Source organism: Saimiri boliviensis, chromosome 19 (genome assembly GCF_048565385.1).
Source record: "Saimiri boliviensis isolate mSaiBol1 chromosome 19, mSaiBol1.pri, whole genome shotgun sequence".
NCBI lineage: Eukaryota > Metazoa > Chordata > Mammalia > Primates > Cebidae > Saimiri > Saimiri boliviensis.
In genome coordinates this window covers 25,768,075-25,790,683 of record NC_133467.1, presented here as the reverse complement: position 1 = coordinate 25,790,683, position 22,609 = coordinate 25,768,075, and the positions used below count along the sequence as shown (strand labels likewise).

Below are 22,609 nucleotides of genomic sequence, written 5' to 3'. Positions count from 1 at the left end.
AAGTTACGGCAGGGAAAGATGTCAGAGAGTTGCGATGTGGCCCTCTGAGCACCCAATTAAGGCACCACGAGCCTTTGCAACAGGATTTAAGATTTTCCTTTATCTTTGGAATAAGTATGGTATGAAAAAAAGAGGAGTTGGTGTGGGGGAAAGGACATCAACAGAGCAAGGGCCCACTCTAAATCAGCCTTCTCTGCCCTCTGGAGCTGCCCACCTGTGCTCAGTTCCAAAGGGAGGAACCAGCCCTCTGCCAGAGACAGCCGGACGAGGGGAGGAGACTCAGCTCCTTGCTGCTGCCTCTGCCTTCGTCTCATCACCAGGGCTCTTCTCCTTCCTGCGCTGCCACCAGCCCACCCTCTTCCTACACTCCTGAAAGAAATGGAGACACTCACCGAGGACCAAGAGGCGGAGGCGTGACTTGGAGGTGCCTTCCAGGTCTGACATCAGCGAAACGGAGCACTCGTAGGTGCCGTTGTCATTCATGGTCAGCTGACCAATGGTGATGGAGGCGTCGGACTGCTCAGCATTGCCTGATAGGTTGACACGATCCTTATAAAGATCCCCATAGATGTAGTTTTTGTCTGAAAACGTCCAGGTGACCACTCTTTCCTGGGAGGGAAGAAAAATGGCACTAGGTCTTCACCCAAAGGCCCTTGCCTGGTGCTTCCAGCCTGCCGTGACTACCCTCATCCCCTACTTCCCAGGGCCCAGAAGCACAGACACCAACCTCTCAGAACAAGCAGCTCGAATACATGCTACCCATTTGTGGATTTCATGTATATATTATATATATATATATAATATAAAAGTATATATAATATGTATTATATATAATATATAATACATATATGATAAAATATATATTATATAATAAAATAAATCCACAAATGAGTAGCAAGTATTCTTTTATTATATATATATATTTTTAAATGAAAATATTGAAAGAAATTAGGCAGTTCATACTATAGAATATATGTGGGTAAATGGGTCCATCAGGGATGCCAACACTTTCACCTCTTGTAATCTCCAGTATCTCTTATCCATTCCATTTTATCCATAGCCAATTCTCACTCATTCAGTCTACCAGTATTTACTGAGCACCTTCCATGTACCAGCCATCATGTTGGGCAGCCAGCCTCAGCTGCCAGATTCACTTTATTAACTTGACTCTTGCCTTTGGAATTTACTGATTGATTGATAAACTCATCATTTATCAAATTGTATGTGGTAATAGCTAAAATCACAGACTTTCAAGCTGGACTGCTTCAATTCAAATCTCCATTCTGCCATGTACTAATTGTATGACCTTGCGCAAAATGCTCGGCCTGTGACTCTGTTAACTCTTCTACAAAATGGAGATGACGATAATAACACCTGCCTCATAGGACTGTAGTGAGAATTAAGGTAAAAATATACACGAAGCAGTTAGGGCATTGCCTGACATGTTAAGTTTCTAGACATGCTAGCCATTATTCTAACTGAGCCTCTGCTAGGTGTCTGACATTCAAATATGGTAATTCATGAATTCTGCCCCCAGAGAGTAATGGAAGTGATAGACAACCAAATGTTTCAACATCTTAGATTATCCATAGGACTCCTGAAGAAAGTATCACTTCCAGACTGGGAAGTCAGGGGAGACTTCCTAGAAGAGATGACAGTTGCCTTGAATCCTAAAAACAACTAAGAATTAGCCAGGCAAAGGGCTGGGGGTATTGAAAGAGTAAGTGTTGGAGTAGGATAAAGGTATTGGGCATTTTGGGCAAAGCGAGAGCCACAGGGAAAGGCCTAGACGTGGGAAGCAACATATCGACCCCAGTGGTTCAGTACGAATGGAGGTAAGTGGGTGAGTGAGGGGCTGGTGAGAGGGTGAGCTTAGGCAGGTAGCAATAAAGATCAGAGCTGCTATTTATTGAATGTATGCTATGTGCTGGGTACTAGTCTATGCAGTTGGTATGTATTATCTCATTGAATCTTCACGACACCCCTGAAGTAGATATTTGATTATACTCACTTTACAAATGAGGAAGCCAAGGCACCAAGAAGTTAAATGCCTCGCCCAAGTCCACATGTTTAAGTAAATGACAGGGCTGAGGTTCAAACCCGGCCTTCTGGCTCCGGAGTCTGAAGTCTGGAGATTCTACAATGCCAGGTCTCAGACACTGTGTGAAGGGACTAAACAGTTCACATTTACCCTGAAGCACTAAAGACCCACGTGTTTAGGAAGCCAGCTCTCAACACGGAATGGAAAGTGAACTGGAAAGAGAAAAGGGAGCAGTTAAGAAATTGAGGAATATGAAGGGGGAGCACCAGTGAGACAGGAGTAGATCTGGTGGACGGAGTTAGGGAATGGCGGACCTCCAGAGCGAGAGGTTTTTGGCTTGGATATTATGTGATGTCATTTCCAAAAGAGGAAACACAAAGGAAGGGAATTTTTTATGAATAAACGATGTGTTCTCTTTACGGGTGGGGTGTCTGGAGTGTCGGTGGGAGATTCATCTAGGTCGAGGAGTCAGTAAGAGCCAGACGGGTCAGTTTAGTGCGACTGGGATGAACGTTTGGGAGCCAACGTCATGTCGATGTTCACTGAGATGTGGGCTCGATGAAGCCACCGGGATAAATAAGTAGAGAAATGGCAAGTCTCCAAGTTACTTCATTCGAAGTGTCAAGGAGAGGTCAGAGAAATAAGACGAAAAGCCAAGGCAAGACTGCCAGAAAGTCAAGAGAAGACTCCAAGGTTGGAAAGTGGCTGCCGGTGTGAACGGCTAATCAGAGATGGAATAAGATGACTGAATGAAGTGTACTGAATGGAGAAAAAAAAAAAAAAAAAAAGGTTGCTGGTGAACTTTTGCAGAGCGTTAGGTAAAGAATCAGACCATGATGGGCAGAGAGACTGTGGGGATCCGTTGTCAAGTCTGACATCTGTGCCTACGGTGCGCTTTGTGCAAGTTAGAATGAAGGGCTCTACAGCCTGTGCTGGGATACAGGACTTGGCTAACGAAGCACATACCCTTGTGCAGGGAGCCATCTGCCCAACCACAGGCAACAGACCTGGTGGAGGCAGACAGCTCTTTCAGGAAGCTTAGCTGAGAAGCAAGGGGGAAGCAGATGGGAGATGCAAAGGTGTCTCAGGCTGCGGATCAGTCCATGGATACTGGTCTTCCCCACCTCGGCTCTTTTTCTGACCCCAAGTGGCTCTGCCCAGGACTCTCCACCCATTAACCTTCCTCCCTTCAAAGATATCTTAAGGCCCTCGCCCTGAATCTCCCCCAAGGACAAGACCTGCTAGGAAATGTCACAATAATCTCTTTGAGGGACTGGATTTAATCCCTTTCTCTGTACTCTTGCAGGGTCTCAAGGGAATTGCCTGAAATCCTTGTAGAAGTAAGGAATCCAGCAGTCAATAAAATAACTTTAGTATCTACCTCAACACCCAGAAAACTGTCAGGCATTGACCTCATGCCTGGCCTGCTAAATACATGTGATGGCAAGAGAAGGCGCCCTTTCACTCCTACAAGCTAAAGGCTGCAGCTCTCCTCTCTGGGATTTTACTCCGGGACTCTGGGAGCAGTCGGGACAGGGTCATCAGGGTCCATCAGGGCCCCCTGGTGCGTCTGAACAAGACTTGCTTTCCTTCTCCCTCAGTCCTGCTGCTCAAGGTCTTGGGTGTGTCGGCCATCCCTTCTCTCCTGTCAGGGAAAAAGCGAAGTCCTTTCCACGCTGAGTGGTTGTGGACCTGATGCTTACCTCTGCCAGGCACGTTTGCATTTTAAAAGGAGACCTCACTTTTAAACTTATGAATAGATACCCCACTTCTTATAATTAAAGAAATGTGAATTTGATGACAAATGAGATGATTTACACTTATCAGACTGGCAAATAGCAAACAGTTTGAGAATGCTCTGTGTTGGAGAAATAGGTGCCCTCACTGTTGGTGGTGAAAATAAAGATTGGTAGGCATTTAATGAGAAGAATTTGATCTTATTTATCAATGTTTAATTCACATACCCTTTGACCCAAGGTTTTACTTTTAATAATTTATCTCATATATACATATATCTAGAGACATACATATAAGGGTATTTATATTTATCCAGCATTATTTGTAGCAGCAAAATATAAGAAACAAACCAAATGTCCATTCATGGTACATATAGTACCTTCATAAATTGAAATGCCTTATGCAAATGTTGAAAATGAGATAAATATACTCATACACACAGAGCCCAAGATATATTGTTAAGAGTCAAATACAGAACAGAATGCGTGTAGTATATGTAAACATACGTATTCATATATGCAAATGCATCTATAAAAACATATATCCGTGTTTGTATATGCGCTGCCTGGGGGTGGAGGAGAGCGAGGGGGAGGGAGGATGTGGGTATGGGAATAGGGTTGGTGGGACAGGAGAAGCAGGGATTGGAATGAACTTTCTCAATGTAGACTTCTTATGATGTTTTGATTTTCAGACCATGAGATTATATTATCTATTTTAAAATAGAAAATAAAACAAAACTCCTCCATACTCCCCAAAAGAATCCAAACAGGAAAAGAAAAACCTGTAAAACAAAATTTGGCTTCAGAGCAAGGGCTATGCTAATCCAAAGGAGTGATTGACCCAAGGTCAATCGCGGTGGCTCACGCCTGTAATCCCAGCACTTTGGGAGGCTGAAGCGGGTGGATCACAAGGTCAGGAGATCAAGATCATCCTGGCCAACATGGTGAAACCCCTTCCCTACTAAAAATGCAAAAAAAATTAGCCGGACGTGGTGGTACACACATGTAGTCCCAGCTACTTGGGAGGCTGAGGCAGGAGAACTGCTTAAACCCAGGAGGCAGAGGCTGCAGTGAGCCGAGATTGCACCACTGCACTCCAGCCTGGGTGACAGAGTGAGACTCCATCTAAAAACAAAACGAAACAAAACAAAAGGAGTGACTGACTCACATGATACAATTTATGTCATTTGAGATTGGCCACCAGAAAGATATTTTAAGGCAGGTGACATTTTCAAAATCAGGGTGACACAATCTGGCCCTCCATGAGTCCAACATTCACCACTCCCTCCCTGCCCACCCCAGCCTGGGTGCTAGTGTTTATTATATCATTTACGGAAAGACTTCATAGTGCTTGCCTTCTAAGAGGACCCGGTCAGGTGATAATCATTCCCATGGTTCCGGAACTTGTAAAGCGTCCTTACCGTATGACTGAGGAGAAGCTTATCCCATTGAATAAGCCCCTCTCGACTGGAGGCAGAAGTGTGGTAGGTGCAGGGCAGGGTGACACTCGCTCCCCTGGCAGCCCGAAGAACATCCTGCGGAGTTTCCACAGAGATGGCATCGACAGTCACCCTAACTGTAAAGAAAGTCGGCAGTGGGAGGGAAACATGAAGGACACGGACATACCCACAACTGCCCACTGGACCACTGAGGGAACACCCAGGACTGTCCTTGTGCCTCCAGCCACAGCGAGAGCCACCTTGGCCACCTTCACCCTAGAAACCAGCTTCTCCTCCAAGACTGTGGTGAAGACAAACACATGTGCCTTGCTCCACCTAACCCCACCCTGCAGCATCATGAAGCCGTCAACGTGTCTGAGCCTCAGTTTTCTCATCAATAAAATAGGAGCTCTAATACTTATTTCCTTGAGTTATTGGGCAAACTAATGGAGATACTATGTGTAAATATTTTTATTAGTCCCTGGCACATAGAAAACTCTCATTAAACATTACCAGCTATCTTCTTGGTTGTGATGATGATTTATTCACTTATTTAACAAGTATTTATGGAACATTTGCATGTGGTAAAGAATTTTATGAATTTAAAGAATAAGATTATATCAAGGTAAGGAGATGGACCGTATTCTCACAGGAGTTTATTTCATATAAGTTTATGGAAACAAGGTAAGGAAAAAGAATGTGGCCACACCAGTATGTACCTTTCATCACACATACTCTTACCACATGATTTTGACACTCCTCTACTGGGAGTTGGGGTCTGTGTTCCTTCCCTTTGAGCCTGGAAGCACCCGTGACTCCAGTGTAAGGGATGTTATGTGGCTCTGAGGCCAACTCATAAGAGGCCATTCACTTCACCTGGTCCCTTGCAATGCTCACCCTGGAAACCCATCAACATCCTGAAGGAAGGTAAGCAGCCACATGGAAAGGACAGGTGTCGGTGTTTGGTTCACCAACCGAGGTCCTTTGGGACAGCCAACTTCAACTCCCAGACATGAGAGTGAGTGAACACAGCCACCTAGCTGTTTCAGCTGACACCAAGGGGTGCAGAGCTGAGCTACCGCTGCAGATCCCTGCTCAAATTGAAGACTCAAGAGTAAAATAGAAATTGTTACTGTTTTAAGCACTGAGTTTTGGGGCTGTTTGTCATGCAGAATAGATGCTTGACACAGAGAGTCATGTGGATGCCAGTGGTGAGAACTTTCCAGGCAGAGGCTCAGCAAGGATCAGGCAGGGAGGCAGGAGTCAGCTTAGTCCATCCGCAAGGAACAGCAAGGAAACCGGTGAAGTGGGAGGGGAGTGAGTGAGGACAGATGAGGTGAAACAGTGAGGGGTCTCAGATTGCTTGGAGCAATATAGCCCTTATTTAGGATTTTGTATTTTGCTCTGAATGAAGTGAAAATCTCTTAGAGAGATTTAAGCAGACGAAATATATTTGACATACCTTTTTTTTCTTCTTCTTCTTTTTCCCCCCTCCTCTGTTGCCCAGGCTGGAGTGCAGTGGCTCAATCTTGGCTCATTGCAAACTCCGCCTGCCAGGTTCAAGCAATTCTCCTGCCTCAGCCTCCCAAGTAGCTTGGATTACAGGTGTGCACCATCATGCCCAGCTAATTTTGTATTTTTAGTAGAGATGGGTCTCATCATGTTGGCCAGGCTGGTCTTGAACTTCTGACCTCAGGTGATCTGCCAACCTCGGCCTCCCAAAGTGCTGGGATTACAGGAATGAGACACCATGCCTGGCCTGACCTACATTTTTAAAAGATCATTCTGGTTGATGTGAGGTGAACAGTTAGGAGTGGGATGGGAAACAAGAATGGAAGCAGGGAAATCATGCAAGAGTTGACTTTGATAGTCTAGATGAGGGCTGATGGCTTAGACACAGGTGATGATGATGGAAGTGGTGAGAAGCGGTCCAAATTGCAATGTATCTAGAAGGTAGGGCCAATGGGATTTGATTGCAGGCTAGATTTAGCATGTTAGAGGAAAAGAGGAGTCAGGAATAGATAGAAGGATTTGGCCTGAAAATGGAATCGTCTTTTACTGAAATGACAACAGCTAAGGAAGGCGAAGGTCTCAGAGGGCAGATTAAGAGTTTGTTTGAGGACTTGTAAAGTTTGAGATGCTCCTTAGTCACCCTGATGGAGGTGGCAAGAAGCCAGTTATGTGAGTCTAGCGTGCTATACAGGCACAGAATGGAGATACAGCTTTGGGAGTGCCCGGCTTTCCATCATTCAAGGTCAGAGGATGTTGAGGATCACTAAGGAAGTGCAGGAAGACAGGAAAGACATCTGGGACTGAACTCTGAGGCACTCCAGTGCTTAGAGATGAAGGAAATTAGGAGGAATCAGTAAGGGAGAAGGAGGAGAGGAAAATCTGGCCAGGAAGATAGGAAGAGAACTAAGAAAAAATGTTTCCCAGAGTTGAAGCAGGAAAAGTGTTTCCTGAAAGCAAAGGAGGTCAGCTATTCGACTGCTGCTGACATGTTTAACCAGGGAGCTGAGGGCAGAGAGATGGTCACTGGATGTGGCCACATGGAGGTGACTTTGCCATGAGTGGATGCAGTGGAGTGGTGAGGATAGAGCCTGAAAGGAGTGAGTTCAAGAGCTGATGGGACAAGAAGACGCAGACAGAGTTTGCTGGAAAGGGGAGAGAGCATGGGGACTACAGCAGCTAAAGGAGGGTCACGAGGAGTTGACGCCCTTTTTTCCAAAATATGTGTATGATGATTTAAAAATATGTTTACACTGCTTGTTGATGATGAGAATGAGCCAAGACAGAATGGGGCAGAAATGAGGTCCTCATAGGGCAAATGGAGCTGGGAGTAGGGTGCTATGGGAGGACAGGCCTTAGAGACCCCAGGGCTGTCCATCCACTGTAATGGGGCGTGGCTAACGGTGCAGGGAGGCTGGTAGATTTGGTGGTAGGAGGGGGAGCAAGTTCTGTCTGTTCCCATGATGAGGCTGTAGGTAGCATAAAGAAGGAAACTGTCCTGCTGAAGACCCCTCCCAGTTGGGAAGACTCCATTCTCCAGTCAAATTCCAGCTGGATTAACACACTTCTCTTAAAAATGCAAATCGTTCCTGGGGAAGAGTGAAGCATTCAGGTTGTTCATACATCAGTATGCAGTACTTCATAAGGTAGGAGTCAGCCGCTCTCCTGGAATGGAAACTGTACAGTGAAGGCCATGTGAGCTCCTGGGGCGAGTCTATAACATCAGGGAGTATTGGATATTGGGAATGAGGGAGACAGGAAGGCATCAAAAACCAGGTTTCTCCTCTTTGGCATTTGCATATTTTCCACATGGAAAATTGGCTCAAATGCTGGCTTCCTGAGTCTCTGATGCAACTCCAGAAGGTGCTTCCAAAGTGGCCAAGACTTATCAAATGACCCTCCATGTGACTGGTGGTCTTTCCACCATCTTCATCTGTCAGAAAACATTTGCTGGTCAGGCGCAGTGGCTCATGCCTGTAATCCCAGCACTTTGGGAGGCCAAGGTGGATGGATCACCCGAGGTCAGGAGTTCAAGATCAGCCTGGCCAACATGGTAAAACCCTGCCTCTACTAAAAATACAAAAAGTTAGCTGGGCGTGGTGGTGCATGCCTGTAGTCCCAGCTACTCAGGAGGCTGAGGCAGGAGAATTACTTGAACCCGGGAGGCAGAAGCTGCATTGAGCTGAGATAGCACCACTGTGCTCCAGCCTGGACAACAGAGCAAGAATCCATCTCAAAAAGATAGATAGAAAGAAAAGAAGAAAGAAAGAAAGAGGAAGGAAGGAAGAAAGGGAGAGAGAGAGAGAAAGAAAGGAAAAGAAAGCACATTTGTTATCATTACTAACAAATCACCCTTCATTGGAATTTTTTACACAAGGGCCCAGTTCACTGTCCCTCAGACTGTTGGAGGACCGCCACATACTGTGCTCCTCTCACTGACCACCAATGAAAGAGGTGCCCCTTCCTGAAGTGTGGCGGGGGGCTGGATAAATGGCCTCAGGGGGCCGCATGTGGCCCGCGGGCCATAGTTTGGGGACACCTGCTTTAGACAATGGAGTGTCCAATTACCTGGTCACTCAAGATTAAAGGGATGTGACGCCAACCATCAATGGATGAAAAGTGAGTCACTCTATTGAGTTAGTCATTCTCAATTCCTGTTAATCTCATGTTATGTTAATTAGGTCTCAATGGTACAGGCACCATACAGGTATTTTACAGATATTTTCTCATTTATTTTCATACTCTCCTTAATGATAGACATTTGTATTAGCCCGATTTTACTAGTGACATAATTGAGGTTCCGGAAAGTTAAACCCTTTGCTCTATCTGGATATGACAGCTAATAAATGTCAGGGCAGCTGGCAAGTCCCTCAGACAGAGGCAGCCCTAGTGAGGGTGCAGGGCTGCTGCCCATCAGTCAGGGAAAAGTCTAATTTTTGCCTGCCGGGACGGGGGTGATGGCGTTTTCCTCGGCTGTCAACAGAATATGTTTCCTATTTTGTTCCTTCACCACATCACACCCCTCGATCTTGTCACAGAAACTCTTCTGCTTCCTTCAGTCAACCAACAAGTACTTAATATGTGCCTAGCGTATAAAACCAGCCACCTGCTCAACTCAGGGAGATGAGATAGATGCCCACAAAGTCATCTTCTTACCCTGGCAAAGTTCATGGACATTGACTAGCTTCACACATACACTCATATCCTCTTAACAGAATGCGAAGTACGGTATTTGCTCATAGAAGAGAACTCAATGTGACCTTTATGCAGGAAAAGAACTAGGGCCAGCAACCGCATAGAAGCAACACCCACTATTTGCTTCCACCTCACAGTTCTCAGGAGCCTTACACTCTTGGGAGACGGGAGCCTCTGCCCAATGGAATGGCTGAATTGGCTGCATTGAGATTCTCTGAACATCCCCTTCCCAGGAGGGCAATGCATTCCCATCAGCCAAACCTATGACTTATTCTTTTTCTCTCCCAACTCTCCCCTTCTTCTGGTTCAGAAACATTCCTTTGATACTTTATCCCGGAGTGTGGACCACTCTGTATCGCACAACTTCTCCATGGCCATTTCAGGAGGCAGTATGGCATAGAGTTTGAATGCACAGGCTCTGGAAGCAGAATGCCTCAGCTGGAACTCCGGTTCCTTTATTTACGGCATGGATATCCATGAGAAGTTCACTTAAGCTCTCTGTGCCACAGAGTTTTCCTTTGAAAAATGGGTTGTGTGAAAATGAAGTGACATGAAATGGGTACTTTGTTCAGAATAGTTCCTAACTTATAATCAGTGTTCAATCAATGACAGTTGCCATGACATATATTTTTCACATTGAGCCACTTCCGCTTCCTTATCCCACACTCTTGTGGAGGTGCATCCTTGGTAGAAGTTAGTCATGAGGCAGCAGTAATCATCACCATGGGTGAGTCATCAAAAAAGAAGAGTAATTTCTAATGATTCTAACTAAAGAATAGATCGATTTTAGAGATCATTATAACAGCAAGTTAAAATCTATTTATGTTATTAGATCTGTGAAGGAAGAAATAGAAATGAATGAATAAGAAAGAGCTCATAAAGAAAAAAATCCTTGCACAAATGTGGAGCACTCTTTCACTGTTATTTGTAAACCTGAGAAGGTTCTTAAAAAGCTCATCCTGTGCCCTGAGGCACACTGACATTTTCCATAATTTGAGATAAGTTATCCTGTGTTTAAGAACTTCATGCCCACAGCCATCTCGGGAATCCTTCATAGTTATTCTACAGCCTTTCCACCCATTCAGTCAATATCCTCTTGTTCTGACATTACTGGCAATGAAGACATCTGGCTGGACTTTTAATAATTTCCCATTGTAGGCTTGGAGGCTTCTGATGTTTGTAATCACCAGCCTCTTCACCTCCATCTGGAAGAAGTCCAGTTTCTTTTACTCCTTTCCACAGGCTTTCTGTTTATTAATGCTGCATCCCTCATTTTCTCTTCTGGGGGCCTTTGCATTGCTACTCACTTAATGAGACCAAAACACCAGGTAGGACATCTAAGCTGGGATAAAAAGATGAGAAGCTCATTTCTACAGTCTCCAGCTGCCTCCCTTTCTACTTCCTTGCATAGGTCGGCATTGGGTATCACGTCTCCAGTTGCCCAGAGCCCACCCTCCTCCCAGTAGCTGTGTCCTCCCATCCAGTCGCTCCCTTTGGCCTGTGCCCCTCATGCTCTATACATTTTCTTTCTTCCATCCCCTCTGCCCTACTCTCCTTGTCAAGGCTGAGCTCTTCTGATGCACTAGAAAAGCATCCATCGGATAAGCTAATTCACCGTAAGGTGCTACTAACGAATAATGTATCGATGTGTTAACCTCCAGGGGTACACCAGCCAGAAGTGCAAGCCCTTTTACCTGCAAGGAAGGAATCAGAGCAATCTCTTGCATGATAACGCATGCATTGTCCTAAAGAAGGTGTCCCAACTTTCCCAAGAAGAATTGATGATTCAGTCCTTTGTGTCACCTACTACCCGTGGCTATCTGCCTCCTAGTGCTTCTCTCTCGTAAAACTTTATTACACAATACAGCCGCATGGAATTGAACCTTGAAGCCAAACTGTCTGGGCTGGCTTCTTCTTTCTTGCTTTTCCTAACTGTGTAACCGTAGGCAACTGAATTAATTTCTCTGGGCTTCAGTTTCCTCAACTATAAAATAAGCCTCATCATGTTATCTAACTCCAGGTTGTGAGAAGGTTGAATGACTTCATATAAAGTACATATCCTTTACCCTGGTACATAAAGGACTCTACATGCAATCTAGGTTGTCAAGTCTTTTTCCTCTGCTGCGCTGTTTTCTTCATCTTCGTATCCCCAGAGCTCAGCAGAGCGCCTAACACATAAAAGTTCTCAAATACGTGCTTTTTGACAGCAAATGAATGAGTTATAGAGAATTTAAGCTTATAGGATGGATAGGATTTAAAACCAGAGAAACTTGGTGGAAGAATCTATTCCATGAATTGCTTAAAATAAAATAAAAGACCAAAGGAGCCCCAGAGATGGGAAGCGGAGTCTGCAAGATACCCCAGCTGGAAATGAGAGAGGTCATTTCGCCTCCCTAAGGAGGTCGGTGTGGAGACCCAGCTTGAGGTCTCGTAGATTGCTTGTGAAAAATTAAGGTTTATTAAGAAGATAATAAACTGTCTCTTGAGAACTAAATGGAAAGTAATACACTGGAAGATAATGAAATGCTTGATGGAAACAGCTGCTTGAGGCATACATAGCACATTATGTGAGCCCTTGGGAAACTGGCAGCAATTCCTCCACTTAGGAAAATCCATTTGCTCAGAGAAACCATGTTCTTAGGGAGGAGATTCTGGAGGCCAGAAGGGACCCAGCCTGCCCCAGGACCACGTATCATGCTCTGGTATTGAGAAAGTGCTGGTCTCTAGGGAGAAGAAGGCAGTTCACACACGCAGGTTCGTTTGTCCTTCCTCTACAGGCGGTGGTCTGGGAACAGCCCCTGCAGGCTCTCAAACTGGCAGCTGAGAGAGGAGGGACAGAGAGGCGGGGAGGGAGGTAGTTTAGGACTCAGTAAATGTTGAACTGTTCATTCAACATAACTTTTTAGGCATCTACAAATTCAGCTCAATCCAATAAAATTCTCCCAATGTCCTAGTTTAGTACAAGGCACTGGAAGAATGATCAGAGACGTGTTCATACCTCATCTTGGAAGCCCACCAGGACCACCCCAGCCCTTCCTGCTGGCTGGCTTTCCCAAGCCACTTCGGGCAGATGCATCCTGGGCACAGTAGTTCTCCTGTTGATATGGGCTGTGGATCAGGCCCCTTCCCTCAACAGATGGCAGGCTCCTTGGAGCAAGGTCTGAATCTCAGACTTCTTTTATATCCACCACTTGCCAGCTCTACCCGCAAAGTGTCTACACTGAGCTGGGTCCTAATGAGAACTTGCTGATTGGGTGGTCTGTGGCACAATCCCTGCTCAGGAAGCAGTTAGAGGTTGCTGTCAGCCAGCATCCTAATAGAGCCTAATTAAGTGTTAAAGTGCAAGTGTTAAGGGAGTGGGTGGGTAAGGGGGGAGGGGAGGGGCTGAGTTAAAACCAGGAAAAGAGATTTAATGGAAAGGCTTATTGAGGAGGTAGAACCTGACATAGCTCCCGAGAGATTCAATTCCCTGTGTTGGACTGTGTATATAAGGGAATAAAGGCCGGGTGTGGTGGCTCGTGCCTGTAATCCCAGCACATTGGGAGGCCAAGGCAGATGGATCACTTGAGGTCAGGAGTTCAAGACCAGCCTGGCCAACATGGTGAAACCTTGTCTCTACTAAAAATACAAAAATGAGCCAGGCATGGTGACAGGTACCTGTAATCCAAGCTACTTGGGGAGCTGAGGCAGGAGAATTGCTTAAACCCAGGTGGTGGAAGTTGCAGTGAACTAAGATTGTGTCACTGCACTCTACCCTGGGTGACAGAGTGAGACTCCATCCCAATAAAAAAGGAATAAAGCAGGATGCAAAACTGTACATAAATAGTGTCCCAATCTCCCCCCCTCACACACAGAATATTTCTAGAAGAAAATATACCAAAATACAGTAGTAATAACAGTTATCTGTGAATTCTGAGATCGTGGGGCAATCTGAGGTTTCTTCTATGTGTACTTTTATTTCCCAGTGCTCTGCAACACACAGTCATCTTGTAACAATAAAACCAACTAGGAGGTGAAGAAGTAGAGACAGTGAGGGCAGCCTATTTTGTCAGGAGCCCGCCTAACACCAGAAGATGAGAAAGCCAAGACCAGAGCGGCACAGAGGATCCTGAGCAGATCTCTTTAGCCCCTCTGGGATTAAAGACGGAGAGTCAGGGGTGGGCTTGCAGGCTGTGGAAAAGACGCTCCCAGGAAGGAAGGGACTGAAGGTGTAGGAGACACCAGATGGAGCAGGACCTTAGCCTGGGAGGGGGCCTACGAGGAGGGGAAGGGCCAGGGCACAGGCAGAAGGCCAGCTTTGCTCAAGGCAAGTGTCACCTGTTCCCCAGAGCAGATGGGGATATGTCAGTGGGCAGGTGCAGGGCGTGAGCTCTAGCCAACAGATATACATTTTATGCTCCTCTCCCAGTGAACTTTGTGACGGCCCTAAAGGGAAGCGTCTGTCTGTCACCATGTTCCGCCCATGCCCATTGTTTATGGCATCCCTGACTCATCAGGGCGGAAAATGAGGAAGCAGCCCAAAGGTCACTGGGTAGCAGAGGAGAGGGAAACACCTCAGAAACGAGCTGGGTTCCAAGCTTGATGATTGGTGCCCCAGGCAGAGAGGCGACAGGGTGATCTAGGAACAGAGAGAAGCCCCACAGAGCAGGCAGAGAGAAGACGATGGAGGGCAGGACCTGAGTGCTGCCAACCTGGGGGAACATTGTACTTCCCCCAAGCCCACTGTGTCTTCCACCAGCTGTTGCGATACTGAGACTTCCACCATTGACAGAAGGCACAGAAGCTCCTGCTAAAATGCAGGTGATGTCTGAGAGTCAGGAAAGACACACTAAGCGACTTTCTTTAAGTCAATTTAACCTGCCATTAATCCATCTCCCTAACTAGCTAGCGCCTCTTATCCATGGAAACACAAGAAAGGGACGTGAGGCAGGCTCGTTTTGAGAGAAGCAAATGAGATTAGGAACGAGGAGCTTGGAGAGAAGCAGGGACAGCCTAGAGGAGGAAGAAAAGCAGGAAAGGAAGTGGGTCTTCCAGTGCTGGCTGAGCCACCCCAGCTGACACTGCATAAAGCAAAGACAAGCTGTCCCTGCCAAGCACCATCCAAATTGCTAATTTAAGAGCAACATAAATGATGATTATTGTTTTAAGTCACTAAATGTTGGAGTGGTTTATTACACAGCAATGGAAAATGTCTGTTAGATGTCTGGCTTTCATTCCTGAATGGACAGGTTGTCATTTATTGAGAGAGAGTTCACTGGGAAAGAACCAGGTTTGGGGACAGAGATCATGAGTTTTGTTTTCGGTTTGTGAGTTTGAGGTGCTCTGCAAATCTAGGTTGAGAAGTCATGTGGGCTCTTGGACTTGTGAGATAATAGCTCAAGAGAGAGGTTGGGTTTGAAGACAGAAATTTATGAGTCAGCTGGGAATGGGCAGCAACTCGAGCTTTGGAGGTGGATGTGGATGTCGAGTGACAACAGGAGAGCCTAGGACTGAGAGTAAGGGACTCTGACGTTTCATGGCAGGGCAGAGGAGAATGAGGCTGCTAAGGAGACATGGAAAGATCAAGGTCCGAGATGCAGGAGGAGAACAAGGAGAGGAAGAATCATGGGAACCAACAGAACAGAGTGTTTCAGGAAGGAGGGAGAGATTAGCTGGGTCAAACACTGCCAGGAGTACAAGTAGATCCTGGGCCAGACACACTTTCCCCAGGCTTCCTGGTGACCAGCATCACAACAGGCAGCATGGTCGTGTTACCAAAAAGCCCTGAGAGGGAACTCTGGTGGGCAAAGGGAAGATGAGGATCCCACCTGTGCCCATGAACCAATTCTTCCCTAGGGCCTCGCTTCTCAGACTGTGGTCCCTGGACCAGGTGTACCATCCCCTGGGAGCTCACTAGAAATGCAGAATCTCAGGTCCTACCCTGGACCTACTGAATCATCTGCATTTTAACAAGATCCCCAGATGACTTGTATACACACTAATGTGGGAGAATGCACACAGCTGAGCCCCCTAAATTGAGGGAATTGGACAGTAACTCAGAGAAGCAGCCAGATGATGCAAAACGGAGCTGAAAGTCACATGTAGTGTATTGGAGACAATTCTTCATTAAACCGACTTTTCCTCAAGCTCCAATTTATGTCTCTACACCTAGACTGTACATCAGAATCACCTCAGTAACTTTTCAAAAACCAGAGAAACCCAGATCCTGCCCCTCTGGATTCCAACTCGGAAGGGATGATATGGGGGGAGACTGGGCATCTGTATTTTCATTCCCCAGGTGACTCTGAGGGGCAACCAGGGTTGAGAGCCACGGGCCTAAACTATTAATCTTCCTCTTTTGAACACATGCCCTTCTTAGACTGGCCATTCATTACATCCTTTCTCCGTTGAGCCTGGGACTGAGACTAGAGTAGGACATTTTAATCCCGATTGCCTCTCTGACAGGCAGGCAACGTGATTCGTTCCAGGTGCATGACTCTTCCTACAAGCACCAGCTTCTGATTTGTGCTCAGGCGCCAGCAGATGGTGCCCAGGCCCCAGCTGGGAGCCAGGATTTAGGGATTGGAATGGCAACAGGACCCAGGGCCACAGAGCAGACGGTGGGCAGGCCACTCATCTTGCAGTTGTCTTTGCAGGCTGACACCACCCCGGCTCTGGCCCAAATACTACCCTCTTGAGGTCCAGAGTCTCATCAGGAGTGCACATGTGAGACCGAGCCCCTTAAACCACGTATCTTAGGCCAGGCAACTGCACAGAGCTTAGACACGTGACAAATAGGTCATTGTGATAGGGCAGACCCCAGGGAGAAACCCACACCTGTGCAATCAACAGGAACATGCCACTTCAGAGCAGACAAGTGGACGGCACCACATTTAGGGAAAATCTTCCTGTTGGGATTGTGCCTCTAACAATGATGCCAGAGGATTCATTTAAGCACAATCAGCCTCAAAAAGTCAGCAACTTGAAAACTTGGTTCCCTTCAAGATCTCTTCATGGATCAAGCACTGTGGGTTTTCTGAAATTTTTTATATGGGGGGAGAAAAAATATCTTTTTCCTGGGAGAAAAAAACTTTTACACCTTTCCCAGGTGAAAGTTGTCCTGAGTTTTTCTCATTTAACTTAGAAAAAGCTTCTTCTCATTCTAGGAAGGTGGGGTGTGTAAGAGAGAGAGAGAGAGTGAGAGAGAGAGAGTGTGTGTGTGTGTGTGTGTGAGTGTGTGTGTGTGTGTGTGTGTGTGTGTGTGATTGGGTCTTCAACGGTTTCACTGGCTCTGAGCAGAGCTGCTCAGTGACTTTTTTCTCCTGGAGCTTTCCTCTTCAGGCACCCCTTTTCACGCAGCGGTACATTGCAGCACATCAGATCTTTCATAGACTCTGGTGGCTGAAAAAAATGCTTGGAATGGAAGCACCTTGAAATTGGAGCATTTTCTCTAACAGCCTTGTGGAGGGGGCAGCACATGGTGGCTTTTCTGGTGATAATTTAGGGTTCTTCCGCAGTGACCTCTGACTCCCTTTGTTGGCACCTATCTGCCATCTCAGGGCTCTCAGATAGTTGGTCACCAAAGTCTATTAATTTTCTGTAACTTACATTTCCCCACACTAATAATAATAACTGCTGTCATAACTGGCATTTATTGAGTACTTATTATGTGTCAGGTATGGGTCTAAGATTTTTACATGTGCAAACTCATTTAGTACCTGTGATAGCTCTGTTGGGGCACAGTGTGAATTTTACCCTCTCTCCATTTCACAGCCTAGAAGCCTGTGCAAGAAGACTTTAGCAAGGTAAAGTCATTGGCTCACACCACAGTCAGTTAAGAGGCACTGGGATCAGCCGCCTTTGATCCCTTGGAATGGCAGTGGAGTGCAAGGAGTGAGGGGTGGGAGTATCTCCCAAGCATGGAGGTGTGTTTTGTCATTGACTCTGTTCAGAACTGTCAGCATATGATGATCATAAAAAGCAGACTAATTTTTAGTAGTGTTTTTTTTTTCCTTGAGTTGGAGGCTTGCTCTTTCACCCAGGCTGGAGTGCATTTGCACAATCTCGGCTCACTGCAACCTCCGCCTCCCAGGTTCAAGCAATACTCCCACCCCAGCCTCCCAAGTAGCTGGGATTACAGGCATATGCCACCACACCCAGCTAATTTTTGTATTTTTAGTAGACATGGGGTTTCACTGTCTTGGCCAGGATGATCATCTTGATCTCTTGACCTTGTGATCCACCCACCTCAACCTCCCAAAGCGCTGGGAGGCGTGAGTCACCTCTCCCGGCCCCCTAGTAGGTTTTGATTGCTTTTAAACTCCCTGCCTTATGTTTGTGTTCCCTGCATAGGACCTTATGTAATACTTCGGCTTCCCCAAACACCACGTGAGTCCTGGGGCCCATTCATCAGTGCAGTGCTTCCCTGCCCAGATCTCGGCAGAATCTATTTCTGGGAAAGATCAGATGGGAAGAGAAAGAAGAGAAACGTCCAGTAGGTCCTCTGGAACCCAATTCAAGCTCTACCTCCTGGGTCTCCCTTACCTGGGCAAAGGAGGAGGTGGTGTCCTCTGAGGAGGCATGGTGGGGAGGGGAGGGCTGCCTGGTTGCTTTTGTTTGATCTTTGAGGGTCTTCCTTGCTCACCTGCAGTGGCAGTGGCTATTTCACTATTTGGCAAACTCTGTCTATATGCCTCAAGCTGACCACCAAGCCTGGCTTCTCCTGCCCCACTGCTCGGGCCCCTCACGCCCCACTGCTCGGGCCCCTCCCCTGCTCTTAATGTAAGATATGGAGGAAGAAAAGGTAGCGGCCACCTGCTTCTAGGCTGGGCAGGCTGTGGTGGGAGGGGTGGGACGGAGGTGGAAGGCACTTCATCAGTGTGTCTGAAAACATGCCCAAGAATCGGTTCTGCTGTTTGAGGTCCCCAGGGGTCACTCGCCTTCTCACAGCAAGAAGCAAAATGTCCTGCTCCAGGCAATTCAGAGTTAAGGCCATTTTTCCTTCCAAGCTGGGTGAGTGTTTTGTTTTAAGATCCTTTTTTCTAAGCCAAAATTTCTTCTTTTTATTCATTGCAGCCAGATTACAAGCGTTGGGTATGTGTTGGGGGTTGGGGCGGTGCAGGCATGGAGGAGGCCCTGGCTTACTGGGGGACGATGGGAGAATCACTGGCCCAGCCAGGGGAGGATGGGTGTTTCCTTCAGCCTCCCTCCTTTGGGCCCTGAAGCATCCTCCCCATCTGGATCTGGCTGAGGTAGGCCCACTTATGACTAATCACTCCAGACTCCTCACTTTTATGGCACCTGCACAAACTATGTGCTCAGTAAAGAGTTGTTTGGATAATGGAAAGAGCCAAGCAGTCCATCTCGGTGGATGACGAGGGGACTTCTGCCTTCAGCCAGATGGACCCCTGGCAGAGCTTGAGCCAGCCTCAGCTAATGATCCTACCCAGATCTTCCTCCAAACCGTGTGATTCAGCTCTTCCCCAGCAGCAGGCTCCCCTTCCCTCAAGAGCCCCAAGGCTGGGTGTTGAGAGATGAGCAAGTCTGGGGCCTGGGAGAACCTCTATGAGCTGCAGGCCATGTGGCCATGGGCTTTCCTGTGTAAGCTGAAAAGTGAACTCTAAACCAGTCTCCTGGGTTCCACTTCCCCAGGCTTGGCGCTCCTGAGTTTCCTGGTATAGCTCTTCACCTCATCCCCATTCCTGCTGGATCAGGGAAGCCCTCAACAGCATTTGAATTGCCAGGTGGTAACCAAATACACCAAACCAAAGATACTCCTAAACTTTCCCAGACCCTGCATCTCTCAACTTGCCTCTCTCCATTCTATTTCCTTCTGATGCCCAGAAAAACAGTTGGTGCCTTAATGCCAAGACTTCCATTCTAACCCTTAGACACTCCACAGGTCCCCACACAACACTGTGCTATTAAGTACTTAATTTGGATTCAACCATATACTCATGAATGTCTGATTTTATTCTGGGAGGTTTCCCTCCCAGAGGGAAATGGCCAGAGTCCCAGAGTTTTCAATGACCAGAGGCCCAGAAGGGACAAGGAGCGTTAGCCTTTGGAAAAGACCTTTCTAGGTTGTTGTTTGTTTTTAGGGTTTGAGTCTTCTCTTGCTCTGTGAATGATACTGGATAAGTTGCATTGTCTCTTCTGCCTCAGTTTCCCTATATGTGATACAGACTTTAACACTCTTCCCATGGTCTTTTTCTCTGTTTTTAACATAAACGTTAATATACTAGATAGTGAACATATCTAGATCCACACACTCCGGATTTTCTAGGACAACACTGATTTCAAATACTTTGTCCCCATTGTCAAATTCTGTGTCCAATCCTATAATCCAATTTGGGATAAGAAAATACAGTCTTGAAAGTACTTTGAATTCTTCATTTCAGCAGTGGGCTAGAATGTTATTTACTAATATGCAAATAAAAACCATTCTGATTTGGGGCACTGGCCTGGAAACTGCCGCCTGAATAAAAGAATGTGTAATTCTGCCCAGCAGGAGCACAGCTGTGTTGCTGGAGGCCCTTCCTGGGAAGGCTCTGGGAGAGCCTCTCCTGCAGCCCTCCTCATGTCTCACCCACTCCCAGGCATTGGACAGAAAATGAGGCACTCACCTGCACAGAGCACCCACAACACAGGCCACACCTTCACCACCATGGTCTTGCTTCTTCTCTGCCCTAAACCTAGCCTGTCACTGGCAGCCACCAGACAGGTCTGAGTTGTCTGGTTGAAGCTACAGCAGCCTCTGGCCTGGCCCAACCGGAGATCCCTGCAGTTTTCCCTCTTCCCACCCACCTCTGCTCAGCCTGGCTCACAGGCTCCGTCCCTCAGCTGGATTGGTAGGTGAGCTCACTTGCGGGGCTGGGCTCCTGCGTCACTTACTCCAAAGGTCCCAAGAGGAGTCTTCCTTACGTCCCTCCAGTTCCTCTTAAACCAGCCACCTCCCCTGCCTTCTCCCTACCTCGCAGGTGTACAAAGTCCTAGACTGCTCACAAAGGTGTGGGCCTCTCCTATAACTGACAGGAAATACATAATAAAAGGAGAAATGCCCTCAGAAGTAGGGTTCCAAGCTAGCAAAAGACACAATGTGATCTGTTTCTCTACTCTCTCCTCTTCTATAACCCCCACCCCACACTGCACTAGAGACACAGTCATGAAGAAAACAGGAGGTCTCTGCCCTCAGAGTTTCTATTCTGATTGGGAGAGTAGCGAATTCATAAGTGAAAGATCATCTCGGGTACATGTGACCAACTCATCTCAGTTTTCCTAGGACTGTCCTGGTTTTCAAACCTAAAGGAATCCTCTCAGTCCCAGGCAAATTGGGATGATGGCCACCCTACTGAAAGAATGGTCAATTCTGTGATTCTGGGACCGTAATTCTCCAGGAGCAGCCACTGTTGCTGGTTTCTTCCATAGATAGTCTAGATATATGATAGAATATGCACAGATGATAGTGTACCATATACACTGTTCTGCAATGATTTTTTCATTTTCCATTGAATGAAAGGCCTTAGAAAGCTTTCTGTATCAGTATGTATAGCACTACCAGCATCGTCTATTTAAAACTGGGGGTGATATTTCACGGTCTATGAGTGACATGATTTATTTAACCAAACTACTTTTAAGACTGTTTTTCCTAATCTTTCACAATTATGAAAAGACTACAACCAATATCCATTATGTGTATATTTCACACATGTTGTGATTATACGTGTAAGATAAGTTCTTTTTTTTTCTATTATTTTTATTTTTTTTTATAAGAAAAAGAATAAAGAAGAGGAAGAAAGAGAAAGAAGAAGAGGGAGAGAGAATGGGGGTATTGCTTTATTGCCCGGACTAGAATGCAGTCTAAATATGGGTATGCCTATAATTATCCTTAATAATGGAGATATAAAAGAAAATGAGGGAAGAGAATAACAAACAAGGAGCCAACGAACATTTCGTTTAAACTTCTAAGTTGATATGATGTGGTACTGATCTATGTATTCCTGTATTGGATGCATATATATTTAGGATCTTTAGCTCTTCTTGTTGTTGCATTGATCCTTTTATCATTATATAATGTCCTTCTTTGCTTCTTTTGATCTTTGTTGCTTAATTTTAACTTCTGCTTTTTATTTATTTATCTTAGCTCTCTGTTTGGTTGGTAAATCCTTCTCCATCTCTTGTTTTAAATCTTTGTGTATCCTTGAATGTGAGATGGGTCTGGATGCAGCATACTGATCGGTTTTAGTTTTTTATTCAAATTGCCTGTCTGTCTTTGGATGGGGGATTTAGTCAATTTAAATTTAGAATCAATAATAATATATGTGAGTTTAATACTGCCAGTTAATACTAGCTGGCTATTTTGCCCATTAGTTGATGTAAATTCTTCATTATATTGATGCTCTTTTTGGTATTTTTTTAGAAAGGCTGATACTGTTTGTTCCTTTCTATGTGTAGTGGTTCTTTCAGAAGCTCTTGTAAAGCAGGCCTGGTGGTGATGAAATCTCTGAGTGCTTGCTTATTCACAAAAAACTTTATTTTTCCTTCATTTGTGAAGCTTAGTTTGGCTGGATGTGAAATTCTGGGTTGAAAGTTCTTTTCTTTAAGGATGTTGAATATTGGTCCCCACTCTCTTCTGGCTTGTAGGGTTTCTGTTGAGAGATCTGCTGTAAGTCTGATAGGCTTCCCTTTGTGGGTAACCTGACCTTTCTCTC

General features: G+C 46.0%; 1 protein-coding gene across 1 annotated transcript in view; it reads right to left on the bottom strand.

The window, feature by feature from the left end:
• Positions 1 to 20,780, bottom strand: part of GPA33 (glycoprotein A33) — a 36,122-nt gene extending 15,342 nt beyond the window's left edge. Inside the window, exons 1-3 of the mRNA XM_003928082.4 lie at positions 20,525 to 20,780; positions 5,199 to 5,353; positions 393 to 609 (exon numbers count right to left, since the gene is read on the bottom strand). Coding sequence (XP_003928131.1) covers positions 393 to 609; positions 5,199 to 5,353; positions 20,525 to 20,567 — 415 coding nt within the window. The 5' untranslated portion in view covers positions 20,568 to 20,780. The remainder of the gene's footprint in view (positions 1 to 392; positions 610 to 5,198; positions 5,354 to 20,524) is intronic.
• Between the last annotated feature and the right edge of the window lie 1,829 nt (positions 20,781 to 22,609).